Source organism: Ranitomeya imitator, chromosome 8, assembly GCF_032444005.1.
Source record: "Ranitomeya imitator isolate aRanImi1 chromosome 8, aRanImi1.pri, whole genome shotgun sequence".
NCBI lineage: Eukaryota > Metazoa > Chordata > Amphibia > Anura > Dendrobatidae > Ranitomeya > Ranitomeya imitator.
In genome coordinates this window covers 10447701-10473124 of record NC_091289.1, presented here as the reverse complement: position 1 = coordinate 10473124, position 25424 = coordinate 10447701, and the positions used below count along the sequence as shown (strand labels likewise).

Sequence of the window (25424 nt, the reverse complement as noted above, 5' to 3'; positions counted from 1 at the left end):
CCTTTCCCAGGGTTAATGGTCTTTCTTATATAAACACACCCACAGGCAAAGTGCAGACACAAAACTAGTGTCCTATGCAGTATTACAAAATGCATCTATTCAATGAAGAAACATTTTTTTTTCCCTCAACAGACTGGCAGGAAACTGATGACACGATCTGATCCACCAGCAATGAAACCCAAAATTGAGAAAGACCAAGACGCTGACAAAGAGAAGGAGGAGGCATTGCTTTTTTTCACCTAGAATCAGGACCCTCAGCATTTCTTTTCCAGGACTGTGGGTTTACAGAACAGAAGTTTTTCTATTGAGACATCATGGACACTTACACATGGCTATGACAAACAAAAATAATAATAATGTCCTAATACAGCTTTCACAAAATTCAGCTAGCTCCAGAAAATAGAAATTTATGCCTAATCTTAACCGACTACAGGCCCCTTTTAATGTTTCTCCATTGAAATAAACATGGAAGCTTGAAGATTCAGCTAAACATGCATGAGTTTGGGTTAACATGACAGAAATACACATTCATCCCACAATTTATCAACTTGTGTTGTCGCCTTAAATGGGTCATCCAAAAGTCAAAATTTATCATCTATCTACAAGGTAGCTAGTGTTTAATTTCTGGGGGACCACCAAACCCATGCCCCTGATCCCATATCCGCCTGTAGGTCGAGCAGGAGTTACACATGGCATGACATTCAAAGTCTGAGACGTAAGATGAGAGCCCAGCTCTGTGCCATACGGCAGGGGTCCCCAACTCCAGTCCTCAAGGCCCACCAACATGTCATGTTTTCAGGATTTCCTTAGTCTTGCCCAGGTAATAATTGCATCACCTGTGCAATGCAGAGGAAATCCTGAAAACATGACCTGTTGGTGGGCTTTGAGGACTGGAGTTGGGGACCCCTGCCATACGGGAACAAGACCTGATCAGTGAAGGCAGCAGCAGAGTTAGTAAAATAATAAATCAATTACGGTACACATCTGCTCCTAATCCCACGGTCTAGTGAGTGAAACTGATGGGCAGCAGAGATGGTAAAATAATAAATCAATTACATCTGCTCCTAATCCCACGGTCTAGCAAGTGAAACGCCGATGGGCTGTGGCGGGAACGTCAGCGATAACAACCAATTCTTGTGGCATGGCTGTCATTGGTTAGAATCAGTCTTCATCGGAAGTGACCATTAACAACACCTGACTGCTGCAGCTACTCACCGGCCTCAACAATAATCGCCAAAGAACGGACGTGATCACTTCCTGTCCTGACATCACAAATACAGCCTGCACCAACATACTGATATCGAAACAAATCACTTAGGTCAGAATTCTCTCTTTTTTTTTTTAATACTTGAATTCACCAAAATGCACCTATTAAAAAAAGAAAAAATTGCAGGAGGGAAATAAAGGAAATCTCTGAATAAAAGGGATTATATAAATATTAAATTTGTACAACTTTGTACAGAAAAAAATAAAACCGCAAGTGAAAATGTTCCTGCAGTAGAACAAATAAATACCTGATAATATATTTTACAAACTCCTGGCACTGGGTCAGTTTTACCCACAGCCTTTTTTACATTATAAAAGTCAGTCTTTACAGGAGGACAGAGCATGATTGGGGAAGTGAAGACTGAACGGGTTTCTGCGCCGGAGGTAGGTGCACACGATCACTGGAGAGATGACATTTGTGGTGAAGAGATCAAATACTTTTCAGATAAAAAGGCAGCCCTCTGCTAACAGGAAACATTCAGACAAAAGAGTGCAGAATACTTCATCCTGAAGATTTTTTGGGCGATTCCCATTCCTTCCAGGTGGAGACAGCAGGTTATTGTGTCCGGCAGGAGGAGAAACTTGCAGAGCAGCATTTGGGCACTTTCAAGATAAAGTAATTTATGGCAAGAGGAGCATAAAAGCCTAGTGCAAAGGGAAATGCCACATTGGAGATAAATCCAATCAGATAAACGGATGTGCAGGGAGTCATCTCCTAAATACCATGTGACTGGAGTGAACAAAAAATAAATGCGCGCTGCTGGCGGCTCTGAATAACACGTGGTTTTCCTGATCGTCAGATTATTCAAGGTCCTGCAGGTTTATTGTGCTTCCTGTAAACTGGGAATTGTCTGAAGCTGCATCATCTTCTGCTGACACGTGAGGCTCCTAAAAAAAAAGAAAAAAAGTGAACTGTTTAAATTATGCCTGTAGATAATTAATGCTGCATGCACACTGTAGCAGAGACGTACATTTGGCATACAAGTCAAAACAAATCCACCCAATTCATCGAGGCTCCTGTGTGATACATAGGAATGTTGTTCAATGGGACCTTATGGCCTCTGTATACCACTTGGTGCACATACAGTGACACAGGTCGGAGCATTGCATCAAAGATATACGTCAAGAAATCTTGTGACATACTACAGAGAATAGGTCCAGATATAGTGTGCCCTGACTCTTTAAGCAGATTTCTGTAACTTTATCAATTACAGCCTCTCTTTTGCATAGGGCATCAATATTTGATCAGTGAGGGTTTGAACCACAAGACCTCCGTGATGAGCACAACAAAGGGACCTCTTGCAGATCAGCACAAGAGCAGCTCAATGTCCTATCGTGCAGCGCTAGTCACAGCCAATCGTGTGATGATCACAGCTCTTCACTGTGCTGACCGGTGGAGGTCTTAGCATGTTGAGGACCACTGATAAAGTCCTACATTTTAGGACTTTATTGATCAAAATACAACTTTTTCTCACATGGACATAAATCACAAACTATTTCTTTGACTTACTAAAAGAATATAACATACAAGCAGCTGCCATCTATCTGTATATGTGAAAAAATACACAGAAGCATCGTACCTGGAGGATATGCACTGGCAAATCAACTGTCAGCTGTGTGTGTGCGGCTGGCGACTGGGCGTTCAGCTGGAAGGGCAGGTCCCCATCCACTGGAGGCTCATCCTTGGGACAGGACAGAAAGCATTAAACTCACGGGCAACATCAATCTCACACATTACACACTAGTAAAAACTTAAAGGAGGTTCTTGTTCTTAGTTCGCATGCAGGGAACGTAACTGCACTATATTTTCAATCAATGCTGTCGGCTACAAATAAGGCATAATGCATGTAGGCCCATTGATGGGCTCCTGTATTTCTGATAATGGTTAAAGGGAACCTGTCACCCCCCTCAGGCGTTTGTAACTAAAAGAGCCACCTTGTGCAGCACTAATGCTGTATTCTGACAAGGTGGCTCTTTTAGGTATGCTCCCTGCACACGCTGAAATAAACGCTTATAAAATGTGTCCCCTCATACCGTGAAATTGTCCCGGGTGCGGGTCTTTCCCCCCTAATCAGACGCAGCACAGCCGTCACTCCGGGCCTATGCGCGCCAGGTGCCGCCTCCTCTTGCTTCATTAGCGTACCTGGCGCCTGCGCTGTAAGTTCCAAGGGCAGCGCAACTGCGCATGTGCGGAAAAAAAATACAGCGCAGGCGCTGGGAATGCTAATAAAGCAAGAGGAGGCGGCGCCCAGCGCACACAGGCCCGGAGTGACAGCTGTGCTGCATCTGATTAGGGGGGAAAGACCCGCTCCCGGGACGATTTCACGGTATGAGGGGGCACATTTTATAAGCGTTTATTTCAGCGTGTGCAAGAAGCATAACTAAAAGAGCCACCTTGTCAGAATGCAGCATTAGTGCTGCACAAGGTGGCTCTTTTAGTTACAAACGCCTGAAGGGGGTGACCGGTTGAGTGATATAGAGACCACGTGGTTTACTGTAACAGTGAGGACACAAGGGTGACCATCGAGAGCCCCTTTAAGCTCATTTGCTGTCTACATCAAAACAAAGAAGGAAAGGGTTGTGCCTACCGACCTGAAGAAGCTGGATTTGGACATATTGTGCTCCTGTTGCTGGATCCCGTAGTGTCAGCCCACCATTTGACAAAACACTGCTACTCAATCGGTTGACAGAAGGAGACACAGCTTGATTCTGTACCTTTGTACCTTTACTTTTCCTCTGTGGAGGTGAGGTCCCTTTAGAGAAGAAAAAAAAAAAAAGTTTATTCCGGATAAAATAATCTCCTCTACAACATATCCACACTGAGCCGCAAGACAATCAATGGTACGAAATATAGACAGCACTTGTAATATTGGCGATTTACTAACCTGAGCTGCTCGTACTCCCCTTTTTTTTGCTCTTGGCCAGTTGAATGGCTCTGTAGTCTGTCCTCGCTGAGCCAACACTTTCCTAATGAAAGAAAACAGAGGCGTTACAGCTTGTCAAAACAAGTGCATCAACAAGTAAGAATCTATTACCAAACTGAGGGCAGCACAAAATAGTGACAGACTCAGATTTCTTCGTCGACTCGCTTAAAGGAAAATGTTACGGTGGCTATTGTATTAGTAACAGCAGAAACCCAACATGGAGTCCCGGTATTCAGGAGCTGCGGCTCCCTCTGCCCTCCAACCACTTCCTGGCAGCTTTATACCTATATGCAAGTAAAAAGCTGCCAATCAGCATGGCCGGGCACAAGAAGCCACCACTGACAATTATCGAGGGCTCGGGAGCAAGCAAACATAATAGGACTCCAGAGCTTGTCTCCTGCCATGACTAATGAAGGGCAATTTTATGACAACTGGTACAAGACACCAAGTAATGACCCAGAAAGAAAAGCGTATCACAGCACTCAAAAGAGATGCCAAAACACACCCATTTTGATTATCTTTGAGTGTGGTGATATTTTTTTCCTTTTTGTCCTAGGCCAAAGACAGAATCGTGTTACCCCTAGGGCTGTTGAATTGGAAAGCCAAACCTCCGACTCCTCAATTTCCCTGACTCCCAACTACTGAGCATGTACATAAAGTGCAGCACAGATTCATCTCAGCTAAAAACAGAGATCTTAGATCAGGAATAGAACAGAATTTATGGGACATTTCATAACTTTCCCAAATTCTTATGAAAACATTTACAACACATCCTACATTGCACTACTGAACCCAATTAATTACATTTTTTAGGGGTTGGAGTCAGTCCATTTTATACAGACTCAGACCCCGCCAAAATGGCACAGATTCCGACTCCACAGCTCTGGTTACCCTGGCACTTTAATCTTCTACTGGTGATCATCTATTAGGCCATGTTCACACCATCCTAGTTTTAATGCGGAACCGCCGCGATTTTCCCGCTGCGGGTCCGCAGCTGTTTTCCATGCAGGGTACATTACAATGTACCCTATGGAAAACAGGAACTGCTGTGCCCACATTGCGGAAAATCGCGAAAAAAGCCGCGCTGAATAGCCGCGGTAAAAAAAGAAGTACCATGTCACTTCTTTTTGCGGAACTGCAGCGGCTCTGCACCCATAGACCTCCATTGTGAGGTCAAACCCGCAGTAAAACCCGCAGATGAAAAAAATATCTGCGGGTTTTCTGCGGTTTGTGGTGCAGAACCGCTGCAGTGTGGCTGCCCCCCCCCCCCCCCCGTGCCCCAATCCCACCCCCCCCATGCTCCGATGCCACCCCCCGTGCCCTCATCTCCCCCCCTTATACTTACCCGGCCTCCCGGTGTCCGTCCGTCCGTCTTCTTCCTGGGCGCCGCCATCTTGCAAAATGGCGGGCGCATGCGCAGTGCGCCCGCCGAATCTGCCGGCCGGCAGATTCGTTCCAAAGTGCATTTTGATCACTGAGATAACCTATCTCAGTGATCAAAATAAAAAAAAAAAAAAAATAGTAAATGACCCTTCCCCCCCCCCCCCCCCTTTGTCACCCCCATAGGTAGGGACAATAAAAAAATAAAGAATTTTTTTTTTCTTTTTTTACACTAAGGTTAGAATAGGGCTAGGGCTAGGGTTAGGGGTAGGGTTAGGGTATTTTCAGCCATTTTAACCCTAAAAAACTTCCTAGAAAACACACAGACTCTGCATAGAAAACTGCATAAAAAAAACGCACTAAAAAAACGCATCAAAAAAACGCATAAAAAAACACACCAAAAAAAGGACCTGCGTTTTCTGCCAAGAGCTGCGGTTTTTAGTGCAGAAAAAACAGCAGGGAAATCAGGAACGTGTGAACATGGCCTTACTGCTGTACATTGCCCTCTCACTAAGAATTTTAAAACGATCGTTTGTATTTATTTAGTTATAGTACAATATTTCACCCAAGTGCCGAGTAAGGTATGTGCACACGTCAGGATTTTTTTCCTGACATAATCCTGAGAAATCTGCCAGAAATCCGCGTGCTTTTTTCGCACGGATTTCTCGCGGAATTTGCACGTTTTTTGCGCGGATTTTTTGCTTTTTTTTATTTTCCGGAATGTCCTTTTTGATAGGAAATCCGCAAAAAGATAGCGCATGTCCGGATTTTTTGCGGTATGCGTTTTTTTTGGCGGAAAAAAACGCTAACATCTGCACAAAAAATGCGGAATGCATTCTAAATGATAGGATGCATAATGTTAGCGTTTTTTTTAACCGGATTTATAGCGTTTTTATGGCGAAATTCCGCAAAAAAAACGCTAAAAATCCGGATATGTGCACATACCCTAAAAGAATACAGAGCGGCAAGTTTTATTTTACGTTTTGACTCGTCTCGGGTCTTTTTCAAACGTTGCTTTTTAATCACAAAGATAGCACAAGTACTGCGCAGTACGCGCTCCAGCATTGGTGGATAATAATTTTGAGTGCCACCGTTTATTTTCCTTTTCAATGCACTAAAAACGGGGAAAGAAAATTCAAGTATGGTGAAATAAAAAAAAAACTTTAAAAAAAAAAAACCGCAATTCCGCCATGACTGGGTTTTGTTTTTACAGTGTACATTCTGTGGCAAAAGTTACTCTCAGTCATGATTCTTCACGTCAGTACGTTTATGGCGTGTGAAATAGCGCTCCCTGAGTGGGTTGGGGGTACACTCGCTTGACAATGGACTTAAAGCACTCCGGCACGGTTTCTCACAAAAACAGTCTATTCCGGTTTATTTAGACTCATAAACCGCGTCAGAAACAGTTCATTATATGCATCACAGGCCATCCAGGACCTCACATTCTGACCATTCAGGTCCATACACTCAATATGTGACCCAAACCCTGGTCACATTATGTACCTATAACCACCCCATAGGTGGGAGGTGTGTTGTTAGTCAGTCCCGCCCAGCTCTTTAACTAACCCTATAAGCCTCCCTTTAAAGCTACACAAATACTTGTGGGAAAATACAACAATACTGGCTTACAGCGCACACTCCCTCTGCGACACATACCGGCCATTTACAATCATGCCGGACCCTGTTTCACAAACCCAGTTACGCCTCCATGCGTATCCTGAGGAGCCCACACAGCGCCCCCTGGCTGCATCATGAGTCACTGCATCACAGGTGATACCAAAATTGCATAGGGGATTTATTGTGATGCCTTAGGCCGGCTTCACACTTGCGAGTTTTACGGACGTAAGAGCGCAGAAACTACGTCCGTAAAACTCGCAAAAAATACGGCACAATTATTCTCTATGCCTCTGCTCCTATCTGCCGTATTTTACTGATCAGTATTATACGGCTTTCTACGGCCGTACAAAATCGCAGCATGCTGCGTTTGTCACCGTACTGCGCAAGAAATACGCCAATGAAAGTCTATGGAAGCGTGAAAAATACGGATTACACACGGACAAGCAGTGTGACTTGCGAGAAATACGCAGCGCTGTTAGAGAGAAAAGCCGGCAATTCAGTGCGGTGTACAGAAATATCACACTGACAGCTTACAGTAGAATAGGTAGAATAAATGTGTACACATATATATACAGTGGGGCAAAAAAGTATTTAGTCAGTCAGCAATAGTGCAAGTTCCACCACTTAAAAAGATGAGAGGCGTCTGTAATTTACATCATAGGTAGACCTCAACTATGGGAGACAAACTGAGAAAAAAAAATCCAGAAAATCACATTGTCTGTTTTTTTAACATTTTATTTGCATATTATGGTGGAAAATAAGTATTTGGTCAGAAACAAAATTTCATCTCAATACTTTGTAATATATCCTTTGTTGGCAATGACAGAGGTCAAACGTTTTCTGTAAGTCTTCACAAGGTTGCCACACACTGTTGTTGGTATGTTGGCCCATTCCTCCATGCAGATCTCCTCTAGAGCAGTGATGTTTTTGGCTTTTCGCTTGGCAACACGGACTTTCAACTCCCTCCAAAGGTTTTCGATAGGGTTGAGATCTGGAGACTGGCTAGGCCACTCCAGGACCTTGAAATGCTTCTTACGAAGCCACTCCTTCGTTGCCCTGGCGGTGTGCTTTGGATCATTGTCATGTTGAAAGACCCAGCCACGTTTCATCTTCAATGCCCTTGCTGATGGAAGGAGGTTTGCACTCAAAATCTCACGATACATGGCCCCATTCATTCTTTCATGTACCCGAATCAGTCGTCCTGGCCCCTTTGCAGAGAAACAGCCCCAAAGCATGATGTTTCCACCACCATGCTTTACAGTAGGTATTGTGTTTGATGGATGCAACTCAGTATTCTTTTTCCTCCAAACACGACAAGTTGTGTTTCTACCAAACAGTTCCAGTTTGGTTTCATCAGACCATAGGACATTCTCCCAAAACTCCTCTGGATCATCCAAATGCTCTCTAGCAAACTTCAGACGGGCCCGGACATGTACTGGCTTAAGCAGTGGAACACGTCTGGCACTGCAGGATCTGAGTCCATGGTGGCGTAGTGTGTTACTTATGGTAGGCCTTGTTACATTGGTCCCAGCTCTCTGCAGTTCATTCACTAGGTCCCCCCGCGTGGTTCTGGGATTTTTGCTCACCGTTCTTGTGATCATTCTGACCCCACGGGGTGGGATTTTGCGTGGAGCCCCAGATCGAGGGAGATTATCAGTGGTCTTGTATGTCTTCCATTTTCTAATTATTGCTCCCACTGTTGATTTCTTCACTCCAAGCTGGTTGGCTATTGCAGATTCAGTCTTCCCAGCCTGGTGCAGGGCTACAATTTTGTTTCTGGTGTCCTTTGACAGCTCTTTGGTCTTCACCATAGTGGAGTTTGGAGTCAGACTGTTTGAGGGTGTGCACAGGTGTCTTTTTATACTGATAACAAGTTTAAACAGGTGCCATTACTACAGGTAATGAGTGGAGGAAAGAGTAGACTCTTAAAGAAGAAGTTACAGGTCTGTGAGAGCCAGAAATCTTGATTTTTTTGTTTCTGACCAAATACTTATTTTCCACCACAATATGCAAAAAAAATGATAAAAAAACAGACAATGTGATTTTCTGGATTTTTTTATCTCAGTTTGTCTCCCATAGTTGAGGTCTACCTATGATGTAAATTACAGACGCCTCTCATCTTTTTAAGTGGTGGAACTTGCACTATTGCTGACTGACTAAATACTTTTTTGCCCCACTGTATGTATATATATATATATATATATATATATATATATATATATATATATATATATATATATATATATATATATATATATATATATATATATATATATATATATATATATATATACCTATTCTATGTCAGTGAGACACATATATGTATATATATTAATATTTTTTCCAGCGCTATACAGCTTGAAAGCCGGTAATTCAATTACCGGCTTTTTCTTTCTCCTTCCTAAAACCCGACATGATTTGAGACATGGTTTACATACAGTAAACCATGTCTTCTCTCCATTTTTTTTGCAGATTCCACACTACTAATGTCAGTAGAGTGTATCTGCAAAATTTGGCCGTTCTAGCTCTTAAAATAAAGGGTTAAATGGCGGAAAAAATTGGCGTGGGCTCCCGCGCAATTTTCTCCGCCAGAGTAGTAAAGCCAGTGACTGAGGGCAGATATTAATAGCCTGGAGAGGGTCCACGGTTATTGGCCCCCCCCCTGGCTAAAAATACCTGCCCCCAGCCACCCCAGAACAGGCACATCTGGAAGATGCGCCTATTCTGGCACTTGGCCACTCTCTTCCCATTCCCGTGTAGCGGTGGGATATGGGGTAATGAAGGGTTAATGCCACCTTGCTATTGTAAGGTGACATTAAGCCTAATTAATAATGGAGAGGCGTCAATTTTGACACCTATCCATTATTAATCCAATTGTAGTAAAGGGTTAAATAAAAGACAAACACAATATTTAAAATTATTTTAATGAAATAAAAACAATGGTTGTTGGAGTATTTTATTCTACGCCCAATCCAGTCACTGAAGACCCTCGTTCTGTGAAAGAAAAAACATAATAAACCAACAATATACTTACCCTCCGCAGATCTGTAACGTCCAACGATGTAAATCCTTCTGAAGGGGTTAAAACAGTTTGCAGCAAGGAGCTTTGCTAATGCAATGCTACTCCTCGCTGCAAAACCCCGGAGAATGAGTCTAAATATAGATCAATGAGCTATATTTAGCTTCATTTGCGGTGAGGCGCCTTCTGCTGGCTGTTCATAGATCGTGGGAACTTACCTAGAAAGCTCCCAGGCTTTCTAGGTAATTTCCCACGATCTATGAACAGCCAGCAGAGGGCGCCTCACCGCAAATGAAGCTAAATATAGCTCATTGATCTATATTTAGACTCATTCTCCGGGGTTTTGCAGCGAGGAGTAGCATTGCATTAGCAAAGCTCCTTGCTGCAAACTGTTTTAACCCCTTCAGAAGGATTTACATCGTTGGACGTTACAGATCTGCGGAGGGTAAGTATATTGTTGGTTTATTATGTTTTTTCTTTCACAGAACGAGGGTCTTCAGTGACTGGATTGGGCGTAGAATAAAATACTCCAACAACCATTGTTTTTATTTCATTAAAATAATTTTAAATATTGTGTTTGTCTTTTATTTAACCCTTTACTACAATTGGATTAATAATGGATAGGTGTCAAAATTGACGCCTCTCCATTATTAATTAGGCTTAATGTCACCTTACAATAGCAAGGTGGCATTAACCCTTCATTACCCCATATCCCACCGCTACACGGGAATGGGAAGAGAGTGGCCAAGTGCCAGAATAGGCGCATCTTCCAGATGTGCCTGTTCTGGGGTGGCTGGGGGCAGATATTTTTAGCCAGGGGGGGGCCAATAACCATGGACCCTCTCCAGGCTATTAATATCTGCCCTCAGTCACTGGCTTTACTACTCTGGCGGAGAAAATTGCGCGGGAGCCCACGCCAATTTTTTCCGCCATTTAACCCTTTATTTTAAGAGCTAGAACGGCCAAATTTTGCAGATACACACTACTGACATTAGTAGTGTGGAATCTGCAAAAAAAATGGAGAGAAGACATGGTTTAGTGTATGTAAACCATGTCTCAAATCATGTCGGGTTTTAGGAAGGAGAAAGAAAGAGCCGGTAATTGAATTACCGGCTTTCAAGCTGTATAGCGCTGGAATAAATATTAATATATATACATATATGTGTCTAATGACATACATATACATATATATATATATATATATATATATATATATATATATATATATATATATATATATATATATATATATATATATATATATATATATATATATATATATATATATTTTTTTTTTTTTTTCTTTTTGGGACACATGGATCATTTCTATAGCGGTATGTCGGTTTTGCAAGCCTGCGAGAAAACCACGCAGTATGGATGCCATACGGATTACATACGGAGGATGCCATGCGCAAAAAACGCTGACACACCCTGCCTACGGAGGAGCTGCGGACCACTATTTTCGGGACATTTCAGCGTATTACGGCCGTAATATACGGACCGTATTTTCATACGCTGAGTGTGAAGCCGGCCTTATTCAGAGACCTGTAACATTTTTGTTCTTTCATCACTTGAGCTTTTTGGTGTGACTGCTTTATTGACACCACGTCCGGTTATAAATGACACTTTATAAACTTTTTATTTCCAATTTTTCTGTTCCTTAAAAAAAAAAACAACACCTTTCAGGCGTTTTGATTTTTCATCCTTATGTCATTTCCTCTACTGGGTTAATTTTTTTTTTTTTTTTAAATATTTTGATAGATCAAACATTTAAGACCATGGCATTTACAGTGTGCGAGGTGAGGGGGCTGATTTGAACACATCAACATATATGGATTTATTTTCCTTCAAAGATTTTTCTTTCCCTCACACTTAATTTCTTTCAGGTATGCTTACCATCTTGGTACTTCTCTGAAAAATTATGTTTTATTCATGCACAAGCTATTAACTAATGAAGTGCTATGGCTTATTAGAGGTCACTCCTTGCAAAGCTCCCCTCCTGAAAAGAAAACTGGTCAATACAGAAAAATGACATTCAAAAGCAGAGAGTTTCAGAATGGGTTCCTGCCATTAAGCCAGGACGCCGAACTGGGATATAAACATTTTCTTTAAGAAAAATTCATGGAAGTCTATATAAATAATTTAAAAAAATACAGAAGTCTTACCAATATAGCGTTTGCAGCTACTGGGCTGAAGTCCATGTCCTTCTGAGAGCTGTAGTTGCCCGTTTGAGGAAACACAAACTGTGTCACCACTTTACTCCCTTCCTGTTGGCTCACAACCTCGGATGCTGGCATAAGGCTTCTGTCAGCTTTTGGCTGAGTCAACAATTCGGGCATAGAGCCACTAGTTCCCAGTGTGACTGAAGATGTTAATGTAGTGGAATCAATAGAAAGATTATTTGTGGTGGTAAGTGCATGAATGTCCTGGTTGGAGCCTCTCATAGATAAAGACGCCAAGGAGCCCAAAGCCTCTGCATTTACCGTCTGTACATCATCCAGCTGAAGGCTTCCTTGCTGAAGGATCGACGCCGCTGCCCCTAAGAGGAGGGAGCTATCCAGGCTGCTGTTATTATCACTATTTGACACCAATACCAAGGGGTCCACAGGATGGACCAGAGAGTTACTGCTGGCTGACAAGTTGCCCCCTAATGTAGATCTGACAGAAGACACATCAATAGTCAGTATCCCAGAGTTAACCAGGGTCAGGTCTGCAGAGATTCCAGACCCAGTGGAGGACACAGTGGAGAATAAAGAGGAGAGATCCAGATTACTCAGGTCACTCTGCCCTGAGCTTGTCAGTTCACTACTGGGGGTGAGGGAACTTGCAGCTTCAAGATCTAAAATACAAAAAAAAAAAAAAAAGCAATATTAGTAATAAAGTAAACGAAACCTACACAAGAACATCCGTGGGACGGACAGACTGGAGTACAGTGCAATAGGATTATTGTCAGTTCCATAGACATAGATTGGAACAAGTAGTGCAATCATGCTGCACCATGCAATCCCTACAGCAGAGAAGAGACAGAAATGGTCCCATTAGTGGTCGGTGGATTTCCCTGTAATCAGGCATTCAACCCCTATCCTAAGGTAGACATTTTAAATCATTATAAAACCTACTGATTCATAAGGTGAGGAAATCTACAAGAGCTTTTCTCCCCTCTAGTCTGTCACAAAGCTTGTGATTACTACAGATGAACCTACCGTGGCCGTGCTGCTTAACCATGTGAGATTTCAGGCTCTGCTTAGATGTAAATATCTTGCTGCAGTTGGACACTGAACAACGAGTCTTTGAGGCGTCCACATCTTGAAGGTGCTTTTTGGAGTGGATGTATAGGCTGCTTCTGGCTGAGAACTTGGCTCCACAACCTGGCAGAGAATATAAAGTGTAAAAGAAATCTTAATGACAGACCATACCATACAGCAGACGATGAACACTATTGTATTTCTGAGAGGATTTGTATCTAAGGATTCTGCCTGCCCACATTTACTACCGCACAGACACAAGAAGTATCTCCAGATCCCAGGTATAAAGTGCACAAATGTGATCAATGACATAAATCCTTACCATCTATAGGGCACTCGAAAGGTTTTGTGCCCAGGTGAGTAATTCTGTGGCCTTTTAAGTGCTCTGCTCGTGTAAACGATTTACCACAGCCTTCTACTGGGCACGGATAACGTCTGTCATCCTCGTGTTTCCTTGAAGCAGACAGAATATAAAGGATGTAAGCAATATTAATTTGTGATAACATTACTGTGGAATTGGGATGTAAATAGTCGTATTATTATTATTTATTATTATAGCCATTTATTCCATGGCGCTTTACATGTGAGGAGGGGTATACATAAAAATCTTGAACAATACAAGTCATAACTGGTACAGGAGGAGAGAGGACCCTGCCCGCGAGGGCTCACAATCTACAAGGGATGGGTGAGGATACAGGAGGAGAGAGGACCCTGCCCGCGAAGGCTCACAATCTACAAGGGATGGGTGAGGATACAGGAGGAGAGAGGACCCTGCCCGCGAAGGCTCACAGTCTACAAGGGATGGGTGAGAATACAGTAGGTGAGGATAAAGCTGGTCGTGCAGCGGTTTGGTCGATCAGTGGTTACTGCAGGTTGTAGGCTTGCCGGAAGAGGTAGGTATTAATTATAGCATGGACATCATTTCAGAACAAAATTACTTAAAGGTTTTGTCTCAAGCCCTTTCTTCTAAAGTGCAGTGCCCCTCTGCCTCCGGCTTCCTGGGGTGGTGGTAGGGGGGCTGTACAGTCCTGAATGATTGGCAGCTTGGGGCAGTGGTATGGTTGTGCTGCTAGTCTGAACTATGCTCTCTATGATGCTGCAAGCAGAGACCGCATTGGAGAAGCGCAGAGACACTGAATCCAAAAATGTTGCCACCTTCAGAGCAGCTCTTACAAATATCATTAAAAAAAAGCCAGTAAGCTCCTACACTAGGAAACGGACCACCCTTCACAGATGGCAGAAGTGGCAGGTAACCTAGGCAACGAGTTATAAACTAGAATAGAAATTCCTCCATTCTTCAGAACAGAGATTATTTGTAATACGAGACGAGTTGCAAAGTAACTCAATTTTACAAGCACTTTGTAATGTCACTTATTTATGACAAGATAATCCATGGGACATTTGTCAGATGGCCATTTGGGGTCTACAGAAGCCTTTTCTCTACACATGGTGAAGTATTACAATGAGTAGATACTGATAAGTATATCATTACTATGTCATGCAGCTGTTTTAGGCTACATTCACACTAGCGTTCGGCTAGTGTGCGTCGCAGCGGCGACGCACGCGTCATGCGCCCCTATGTTTAACATGGGGGACGCATGCGTTTTTGCTTGTTGCGTTTTCCGACACGTGCGTCTTTTTTGACGCTAGCGTCGGACCAAGAAAACGCAACAAGTTGCATTTTTCTTGCGTCCGATTTTCGTCAAAAAACGACGCACGCGTCGAAAAACGCAGCGTTTTTCGGTGCGTTGCGTCGCCGACGCAGCGGTGCACAACGCTAGTGTGAACGTAGCCTAAGCGATATGTGGACTTATTATTACTATATGTAGCACACAAAGTATACAGCCAGTAATGACTCCATAAATACAAAAGCTTTTAACATCTACATGCAAGTCCTTATCTTTTAACAGATTCTCCATTTTGTTCATTTCCTTTACTGTGGATGAAGGCAGAAAGCCTGGATGTTTCACATACACATATACAATACAATATGTGCTGTATACAATACAAAGTGCTAGTCAGCACCACTATATATTCGATACCTCTGGATCTATCTAAAAGACTTGACATTTCAACATATGTAAGAAAAAGTATGAAGTTGGAGATACCCTGTAATATGATATACAAAATTTCAACTGTTTAGGGCGCATCCACACTGGAGTGTCACGCTGCAACTTTCCTCAGCATTAAAAACGCACCAAATTCAGAGATTTGTTTGCGGATTTCACTAAGAAAATATTGAAAGATTTGCATTGCAAAGGAGGGTGAAAAAGATGCGAAAATCAGCAGTATACTTTGGCTGTAAATGGAAAGTCTACACCACAAGTCTATTCATGCTGCAAATTTTTCAGCAGCCTATATAATTTTTTATGAACTCTCATTCTCAATGCTGCTACTTTCAAACCTGAAAATAGCTTATCTAAATAATGTGAATATACCCTTAAACTGCTGGCAAGTTATAAAAAACATTAACATCGGTGCTGTGTCAGCGAGACACGACTGCTACAAGATACCTTTTATGTCTCAAGAGCTTGGACATGCTTGTGAAGGACGAGCCGCAGCTCTCAAAGTCACAGATAAAAGGCCGCTCACCTGAAAGAAGCAAAACGTTACATGTGGAAATCAGTGACAATGCACAAATTATTACAGTTTTTATGTAAACAATTATTAAAAGGTGGATCCTGGTAAGGAACAGGCAATAATTGCGAATGTCCTTACATATGGAGCAGCCCTAATTCCTGTCCCTGACAAGACGCCATACCTGTATGACTGCGGAGATGTATCTTCAGCCTGCACGCCTTATCGTATTGCTTATTGCAGCCGGGAAAAGAGCAGATGAACTGTTCCTGCTCGCGTACGTGCGCTCTGTGATGGGAGAATAATGCAGTCACTGTAATAAAACTCTTGTCGCAACCTACAAAGAACAGAAGTGTTCAGTCTCAAAAATAACAACTGTTCACGTCATCAGCATTAAAATATATCACAAAGGATTTCTATAGAAAACCATAACAGCAATCGGGCCTGGGCGCAACCTTCTACTACACACATCTGACACTACACCCCTCTGAGCTAGAGATCACTTTAGGGTATATCAACACAAGTTCGCTCGAACTTCCCCGTTTTCTTTCCTCTTCAGCCCTCGCTGCCATCTGGAGTAGATACAGGCAGAGGAAAGAAATATAGTGCGACTGGCAGAACCTAGTAATGAACGGTTGCCCATGATGACACCAGCAGTAGTAAGAGAAGCCACTTCGCCCCGGGATGAGAGCTCCGCTCTACATCTAAGCACAAAAAGGGCACAACGCCAGACTGAACTGCACAGCTGGTGAATCCGGGGTTTGGGAATACCAGCTACCAGTACCGCTGGACGTGTGTGTGTGTGTGTGTGTGTGTGTGTGTGTGTGTGTGTGTGTGTGTGTGTGTGTGTGTGTGTGTGTGTGTGTGTGTGTGTGTGTGTGTATATATATATATATTGATTTTACTGTACACGGCAAATGATAGGACGGTTTTTAAGGACATGGGTGTGTAAAAATCAGACAGCTCTTGCATGGGCCGAGCGCCGTGCTATCTACCTACTATATAATTGTCTAAAGGTACCTTCACACTAAACGATATCGCTAGCGATCCGTGACGTTGCAGCGTCCTCGCTAGCGATATCGTTCAGTGTGACACGCAGCAGCGATCAGAATCCTGCTGTGATGTCGTTGGTCGGGGCTAGAGGGCCAGCACTTTCTTTGGTTGCTGGCTCTACCGCTGACATCGCTGAATCGGCGTGTGTGACACCGATTCAGCGATGTCTTCGCCGGTAACCAGGGTAAACATCGGGTTACTAAGCGCAGGGCCGCGCTTAGTAACCCGATGTTTACCCTGGTTACCATCCTAAAAGTAAAAAAAACAAACGCTTCATACTTAACTTCCGCTGTCTGTCCTCCGGCGCTCTGCTTTCCTGCACTCACTGTGAGCACAGCGGCCGGAAAGCAGAGCGGTGACGTCACCGCTCTGCTTTCCAGCCGCTGCGCTCACAGCCAGTACAGAGAAGCAGAGCGCCGGGGACAGACAGCCGAAGGTAAGTATGAAGCGTTTGTTTTTTTACTTTTAGGATGGTAACCAGGGTAAACATCGGGTTACTAAGTGCGGCCCTGCGCTTAGTAACCCGATGTTTACCCTGGTTACCGGCATCGTTGGTCGCTGGAAGGCTGTCTGTGTGACAGCTCTCCAGCGACGCTGCAGCGATCCGGATCGTTGTCTGGATCGCTGCAGCGTCGTTTAGTGTGAAGGTACCTTTAGGGGTACTTCTGTCTGTCTGTCTCGGATATTCATTGGACGCGGCCTCTGTCACGGAAATCCAACTCGCTGATTGGTCGTGGCTGTTTTGCCACGACCAATCAGCGACGGCTACAGTCCGGCGCCAAAATGGCCGCTCCTTCCTCCCCGCAGTCAGTGCCCGCTCAATTATCGCCTCCAGTCAGCCCTCACACAGGGTTAATGGCAGCGCTAACGGACCGCGTTATGCCGCCGTGTTACGCACTCCATTAACGCTGCTATTAACCCTGTGTGACCAAATTTTTTACTATAGATGCTGTCTATGCAGCATCAATAGTAAAAAGATCTAATGTTAAAAATAATAAAAAATCATTATATACTCACCTTCTGCAGCTCCTCGCGCCGCTCCGGTGACCGCTCCATGCAAGCGGCAGGTTCCGGTGGCAAGGATGGTATGCGAGAAGGACCTTCCATGATGTCACGGTCATGTGACCGCTACGTCATTACAGGTCCTGCGCCCATACCAACCCAGGGCCAGGACTTCAACAAGCTTTTGGAGGGTGAGTATATGCTTATTTTTTATTTTAAGTCTGTATACTATATGGCTCTGTGCTGTATACTCCGTCGCTGTGCAATATACTACGTGGACATGCATATTCTAGAATACCCGATGCGTTAGAATCGGGCCACCATCTAGTCTGAATATATATATATATATATATATATATATATATATATATATATATATATATATATATATATATATATAGCAAGGGCTGAGTGCTGTGATATATATACACACAGTACGTGGCTGTGTTATATATTGCATGGCCTGTATTAACGCATCGGGTATTCTACAATATGTATGTATATAGCAGCCACATAGTATATAGCACATAGTACATACCCTTAGGGTATGTGCACACGTCAGGATTTTCTAGCAGAAATTTCCTGACAAAAACCGGGCATTTCTGCCAGAAATCCACATGCGTTTTTTTCACGGTGTTTTCGCGTTTTTTTAGGCTACTTTCACACTAGCGTTGTTTTCAATACGCCGCAATGCGTCGGTTAGTTGTTTGCAGGATGCGTTTTTGCCCCATAGAGTAACATTACTGACTCATTGCGACGTATTGACACACGTCGCAACCGTCGTGTGACGGTTGCGCTGTGTTTTGGCAGACAGCCGGAAGCAAAAAACGTTAAATGTAACGTTTTTTTTTGTGCTGCCGACGGACTGCTTTTTCCAATCGCGCATGCGCGGCCGGAACTCCGCCCCCACCTCCCCGCACCTCACAATGGGGCAGCGGATGCGCCGGAGAAATGCATCCGCTGCCTCCGTTGTGCAGCGCATCAAATGCTAGCTTCGGAATCCGACGCTAGTGTGAAAGTAGCCTTACGCGTTTTTTCCCAAATGCATAGAATAGCGGGAAAAACGCAGAAAATCCGCAAAAATTAATGAACATGCTGCTTTTTTTACGGAAAAAAAAAACGCATCATGTGCACAAAAATTGCAGAATGCATTCTAAATGCTAGGATGCATGTCTGCAGTTTGTAATGCGTTTTTATCGCGAAAAAACCTGAACGTGTGCACATACCCTTACTACTGCAACAGCCTTGCACCTCTCCAGACCATCCTTAACTCTGCTGCCCGACTAATTAAATCTCTCTCCTCCGCTTCCCCCTCTGTAAATCTCTTCACTGGCTCCCATTCCATCAGCGTATCCAGTTCAAATTACTAATACTGACCTACAAAGCCATCCACAACCTGTCTCCTCCATATATCTCTGAACTAATCTCCCGATATCTTACCTCACGTAATCTCCCGCTCCTCCCAAGACCTCCTCACCACCACACATTTGTTCCTCACCCAACCGCCTCCAAGACCTCTCCCGAATATTCCCCATCCTCTGGAATTCTTTGCCCCAACACGTGCGACTATCAACCACATTTGGGTCCTTCAGACGGAACCTGAAAACCCACCTCTTCAGGAAAGCCTACAGCCTGCACTGACCCCGCTGCCTCCTCACCACTACCGAAACCACCGCCTCACCAACACCGGAGCTGCTGTAATTTGTATGTAACCCCTTCTCATGTACAGACCATGGAATCAATGGTACTATATAACAATAAAAACCATTTTTTTCAGAAGAGATGTGTGTGTGTGTGTGTGTGTGTATATACATATATGTGTATATACACACACATATATATATATATATATATATATATATATATATATATATATATATATATATATATATATATATATATATATACATACATACACACACACATACATACATAGATAGATATAGATAGATAGATTATATCTATCTATCTATCTATATACACACACACACACACCAGGGCTGTGGAGTCGGAGGTAGTTTTGGTTGGAGTCGGTAGAAATGTACCGACTCCAGCTTTAAAAAAAAAAAAAAAAAAAAATGTATTAATATTTCATAATTGAACTTTCATATGAATTTTATAAATGTTACTCAAATATATATGTTCTATCAAACTATGAACAACAGTGATAAGCAGTTCTGCTGGAGATAGAGAAATTTCTTAAGGTACCGTCACATTAAGCGACGCTGCAGCGATATAGACAACGATGCCGATCGCTGCAGCGTCGCTGTTTAGTCGTTGTGTGGTCGCTGGGGAGCTGTCACACAGACAGCTCTCCAGCGACCAACGATGCCGAAGTCCCCGGGTAACCAGGGTAAACATCGGGTTACTAAGCGCAGGGCCGCGCTTAGTAACCCATTATTTACCATGGTTACCATTGTAAATGTAAAAAAAACAAAAAAAAAAACAACACTACATACTTAGATTCCGGTGTCTGTCGCATCCCCCGGCGTCAGCTTCCCTGTACTGTGTAAGCACCGGCCGTAAAGCAGAGCGGTGACGTCACCGCTGTGCTCTGCTTTACAGCCGGCCGGCGCTGACACAGTGCCGGGAAGCTGACGCCGGGGGATGCGACAGACACCGGAATCTAAGTATGTAGTGTTGTTTTGTTTTTTTTACATTTATAATGGTAACCAGGGTAAATAATGGGTTACTAAGCGCGGCCCTGCGCTTAGTAACCCGATGTTTACCCTGGTTACAAGTGAACACATCGCTGCATCGGCGTCACACACGCCGATTCAGCAATGTCAGCGGGTGATCCAGCGACGAAATAAAGTTCTGGCCTTTCTGCTCCGACCAGCGATGGCACAGCAGGATCCTGATCGCTGCTGCGTGTCAAACACAACGATATCGCTATCCAGGACGCTGCAACGTCACAGATCGCTATCGTTATCGTTCTAAAGTTGCTCAGTGTGAAGGTACCTTTACTTCTTGTGTGTCACTGTTCTCCACTGCCCTTATCTAATCTTATACTTGGTTAACCTCATGCTGCCCCAACCCCCCTACTTACAACGTATGAAACTGAAAGTGAAAATGTGTTGCATATTCTTAGTAGTAAAGCTCCTCCTCTAGCTAGATGTTTACTAGGTGTGCATCTTCCAAGCATCTCACAGCTGCTACTCAGAAGAGGAAGACTGTAAGGGTATGTGCACACGATGCAGATTTAGTGCAGAATTGCAGCAGATTTTTCTGCTGCAGAAACGCTGCAGAACTGCACTGTGATTTACAGTACAATGTAAATCAATGTGAAAAAAAAAAAGCTGTGCACATGGTGCAGAAAAATCTGCGCAGAAACTCTGCAGATTTCAAAGAAGTGCACGTCACTTCTTTTGTGCAGTTCTGCAGCAGATTTTTCATCTCACATTTATATCTATCTTTCTGTATCTAATATATAAGAATATATCCTTTGAAAACTATGTGCAAATGACAGAATTACTCTATGTAAAAGCTCATGTTAAAATTATATTCCAATTGGATCACATACAAATGTAAATCTGCCATTCCGATGTTAGGTAGAAAAAAAACAAAAACGCATGACCCTTGTCCCACTTTTGTGGACCTACCGGTAGCGGACCGATTTTTTTTATTACGGTGATAGAGAGACCCCCACATAGATTTTTTCCTCCTGCAAACAAATTGGCAACTGGGCATCAAAGGAAATCTATAATCTGATTCAACAACAGAGCATTTCAAACAAAAACATCCTGGGCTGCAATCGTGTGGTTATGCTCAGATTAATGCTGGCTGCAGTTTGGGCAGCCGTGAATCTGACAACACAAAAAACCTCTGGGTAAATCTGTACACCCAAGGAACAAGGGTTTTAGAAATTCATTTGTATTATACTGTAGATTGGCGTGGATTTGAGGTGAAGAATCTGCACAGCAAATTAGATGCGTTTGAAAATATGCCAGAAAAAAACTTTCCAAGTATAACACAGGAATATCACAAATGATACTCTAAAATGGTCATGAGAAATATGTATGTACTAAAACAACATTATATTTAAGGTATCTGAATGAGGGAGATGTAAAAAGTAGTAACACAATTACCGGTATATACGTTATCAACAGCACAATTCCTGATTATAGTGAGTGATGTGCAACTAATAACGATCGTATACAATAGAAATCAAATCACCCGACAAACAAGCGTTTTGTTTGTTCATCAGGCGATTGATGACCTATTTACACAGGTCGATAATCGAGAATGGACATTCCTGCAAATGCTTGTCCTCAATTTGTGGACCGTTCAGCTTTCGAATAAACTTTGCTGTTTTATGTACCATTTTTAAAACCTCTGCTTGCAGTCAGTAAATGTGATCATTCTGGTTTACATTTAATGGACGTAAGCTCATACCAATACATATCACAGCTCAGAAATGTAAAGACTGTCACAACTTTCTCTTCTACCTGTTCTGACAGCGGACAGGTCAATCACCTGATGCAGGTATCGTGCATTGAAGAAGCTGCTGCACAAAGACTATGCGGTTCCTGAGGCACCAGTCTAATGCCCAGCAAGTATCGGGCATGTGTCTTATTAGGACACATGCAAGAAATCGGATTGCTGCAGGATTTCATGCACAGTATGATACTATCTGTGGAACTGTTGCCTGGGTAACCGTCCTCTTCATCCCAGTGTGCTACAGCATCTCCACAGCTGAAGACAGTGGGAAGAACAGCTGCACAAACCCATTATTTCTGCTTCGAGGATTCTGACATCGACAGTTGCCGAGGCAACAATCCAGTTTCCGGCAGGTATCGCACACCTTCTTCACCACATGTAGCTGCAGCCCTCATGCACAATACCTGCTGGACATCAGGTGGCTGCTGCAGCACATCTTTGTGCCAGACAGAACAAGAGCTGCTGCACAAGTTGGTTGCTCAGTTGCTGTGTTACATCTGTGCAACATTTACGCCCTGCGATCTCTCCGTACAGATAATACGCCCTGCGATCTATCCGTACAGATAATACGCCCTGCGATCTCTCCGTACAGATAATACGCCCTGCGATCTCTCCGTACAGATAAAACGCCCTGCGATCTCTCCGTACAGATAAAACGCCCTGCGATCTCTCCCTACAGATAATACGCCCTGCGATCTATCCGTACAGATAAAACGCCCTGCGATCTATCCCTACAGATAACACGCCCTGCGATCTATCCGTGCAGATAACACGCCCTGCGATCTATCCGTACAGATAACACGCCCTGCGATCTATCCGTGCAGATAACACGCCCTGCGATCTATCCCTACAGATAACACGCCCTGCGATCTATCCGTGCAGATAACACGCCCTGCGATCTATCCGTACAGATAAAACGCCCTGCGATCTCTCCCTACAGATAATACGCCCTGCGATCTATCCGTACAGATAAAACGCCCTGCGATCTATCCCTACAGATAACACGCCCTGCGATCTATCCGTGCAGATAACACGCCCTGCGATCTATCCGTACAGATAACACGCCCTGCGATCTATCCGTGCAGATAACACGCCCTGCGATCTATCCCTACAGATAACACGCCCTGCGATCTATCCGTGCAGATAACACGCCCTGCGATCTATCCGTACAGATAAAACGCCCTGCGATCTATCCCTACAGATAATACGCCCTGCGATCTATCCGTACAGATAACACGCCCTGCGATCTATCCGTACAGATAAAACGCCCTGCGATCTATCCGTACAGATAACACGCCCTGCGATCTATCCGTACAGATAACACGCTCTGCGATCTCTCTGTACAGATAATACGCCCTGCGATCTCTCTCTGTACAGATAATACGCCCTGCGATCTATCCGTACAGATAAAACGCCCTGCGATCTATCCGTACAGATAATACGCCCTGCGATCTATCCGTACAGATAATACGCCCTGCGATGTCTCCGTACAGATAATACGCCCTGCGATGTCTCCGTACAGATAATACGCCCTGCGATGTCTCCGTACAGATAATACGCCCTGCGATCTATCCGTACAGATAATACGCCCTGCGATCTCTCCGTACAGATAATACGCCCTGCGATCTCTCCGTACAGATAATACGCCCTGCGATCTCTCCGTACAGATAATACGCCCTGCGATCTCTCCGTACAGATAACACGCCCTGCGATCTATCCGTACAGATAATACGCCCTGCGATCTATCCGTACAGATAACACGCCCTGCGATCTATCCGTACAGATAATACGCCCTGCGATCTATCCGTACAGATAATACGCCCTGCGATCTATCCGTACAGATAATACGCCCTGCGATCTATCCGTACAGATAATACGCCCTGCGATCTATCCGTCTGGCACGTACCGTTAAACTCACACTTGTACGGCCTGTCGGGCTCGAAGTGCGTCCTCCTGTGCGCACTCAGCTTGGTGGTCGTGTTGAAGGCTTCGCCGCAGGAGTCGCAGCGGTACAGGTTCTCCTGCTCGTGGGCTCTCAGGTGGGCTTTCAGGTTGTAGACGGTGGTGAACCTCTTGCCGCAGCCCAGGGCGTCGCAGGAGAAGGGGCGCTGCTTGTCGTGGGACTGCAGGTGGCGCTTCAGCTTGTACAGGGTGGTGAAGGACCAGTCGCAGCCCTGCACCTGGCACTTGTACGGCCGCTGCTCCTCCGTGTGGCTCAGTAAATGCACCTTCAGCTGCTGCTTACGGTCGAAGGCTTTGGCGCAGCCGGGCTGCGGGCAGCGGAACACCAGCAGCACCCCCTTCCGGGCCAGGTCCAGCGCCTCCCCCAGATTCACCTGCAGCTCCCCGATGTCCCCCACCAGGAAGCCGGCCACCTGCTCGTCCACCGGCCCGCGCAGCACCATGTCCTCCAGGCTCTCGGAGAAGCTGTGCGCCGCCGCCCCGGAGCTGCTGCTCGGCTCCCCCGGAGGTGACAGCTCGGAGGCCCAGCTCTGCTGAGGGGTGGCGGGCGCGCTGCTGCTCCCACGCCGAGGCTGCGGCCTAGCTCCGCTCTCCGAGGCCTCCCTGCTGCCTCCACCAAGTGTGAGCAGACCGTTCTCCAGGAGCACCGTCACGTACCCGGGCAGAGCCAGCTCCGAGGACGGGCAGGGCCTCTGTGGCGGCGGCGGTGGAGGAGGCGGCGGCTCCGGGGGCACAGACCCCAGGTTGACCACCATGTAGATGGGATGAATATTTCCAGCGTCTTTCTGGTGCCCGGACTTCTCCTCGTCGTCCTCCCCCGCCGGCGTCTCTCCCTCAGGGAGCCCCGAGCCGCCATCTTGCTGCCGCTGCCCCGTCGGCCCCTGGATTTCCATCTTGGTATCCCTGTAGCATGTAGTTCGCGCGGAAGGACATGGCACA

At 44.6% G+C, this 25424-nt stretch overlaps 2 protein-coding genes across 4 annotated transcripts in view; one reads left to right on the top strand and one right to left on the bottom strand.

The window, feature by feature from the left end:
• Positions 1-1439, top strand: part of CFAP100 (cilia and flagella associated protein 100) — a 12188-nt gene extending 10749 nt beyond the window's left edge. The window contains exon 16 of one of the 2 annotated variants that reach the window (XM_069736264.1): positions 133-1439. In XM_069736264.1, the coding sequence (XP_069592365.1) occupies positions 133-243 (111 nt within the window). In that variant the 3' untranslated portion in view covers positions 244-1439. The remainder of the gene's footprint in view (positions 1-132) is intronic. The other variant, XM_069736265.1, reaches the window with a different exon arrangement.
• Positions 1320-25424, bottom strand: ZXDC (ZXD family zinc finger C). Of its 2 annotated transcripts, none has more exons than XM_069736263.1 (10): positions 24430-25424; positions 16213-16365; positions 15965-16043; positions 13774-13904; positions 13410-13574; positions 12372-13045; positions 4152-4233; positions 3859-4019; positions 2847-2948; positions 1320-2154 (listed from the first exon to the last, which is right to left on the bottom strand). In XM_069736263.1, the coding sequence occupies exons 1-10, from the start codon at positions 25376-25378 to the stop codon at positions 2068-2070; spliced, it is 2583 nt and encodes an 860-aa protein (XP_069592364.1). In that variant the 5' UTR covers positions 25379-25424; the 3' UTR covers positions 1320-2067. The 2 variants fall into 2 exon arrangements, with proteins under 2 accessions (XP_069592364.1, XP_069592363.1); XM_069736262.1 differs by having other exon boundaries at positions 24442-25423.

Bases quoted from the DNA above. Each gene is read 5' to 3' on its own strand.
- ZXDC (XM_069736263.1), bottom strand. From the start codon at position 25,378: ATGGAAATCCAGGGGCCGACGGGGCAGCGGCAGCAAGATGGCGGCTCG. The intron at 16,366-24,429 runs GTACGTGCCAGA...TGTTCTTTGTAG, and splicing joins GTACAAGTGTGAGTTTAACG to GTTGCGACAAGAGTTTTATT. The intron at 4,020-4,151 runs GTTAGTAAATCG...TCTTCTCTAAAG, and splicing joins GGGGAGTACGAGCAGCTCAG to GGACCTCACCTCCACAGAGG.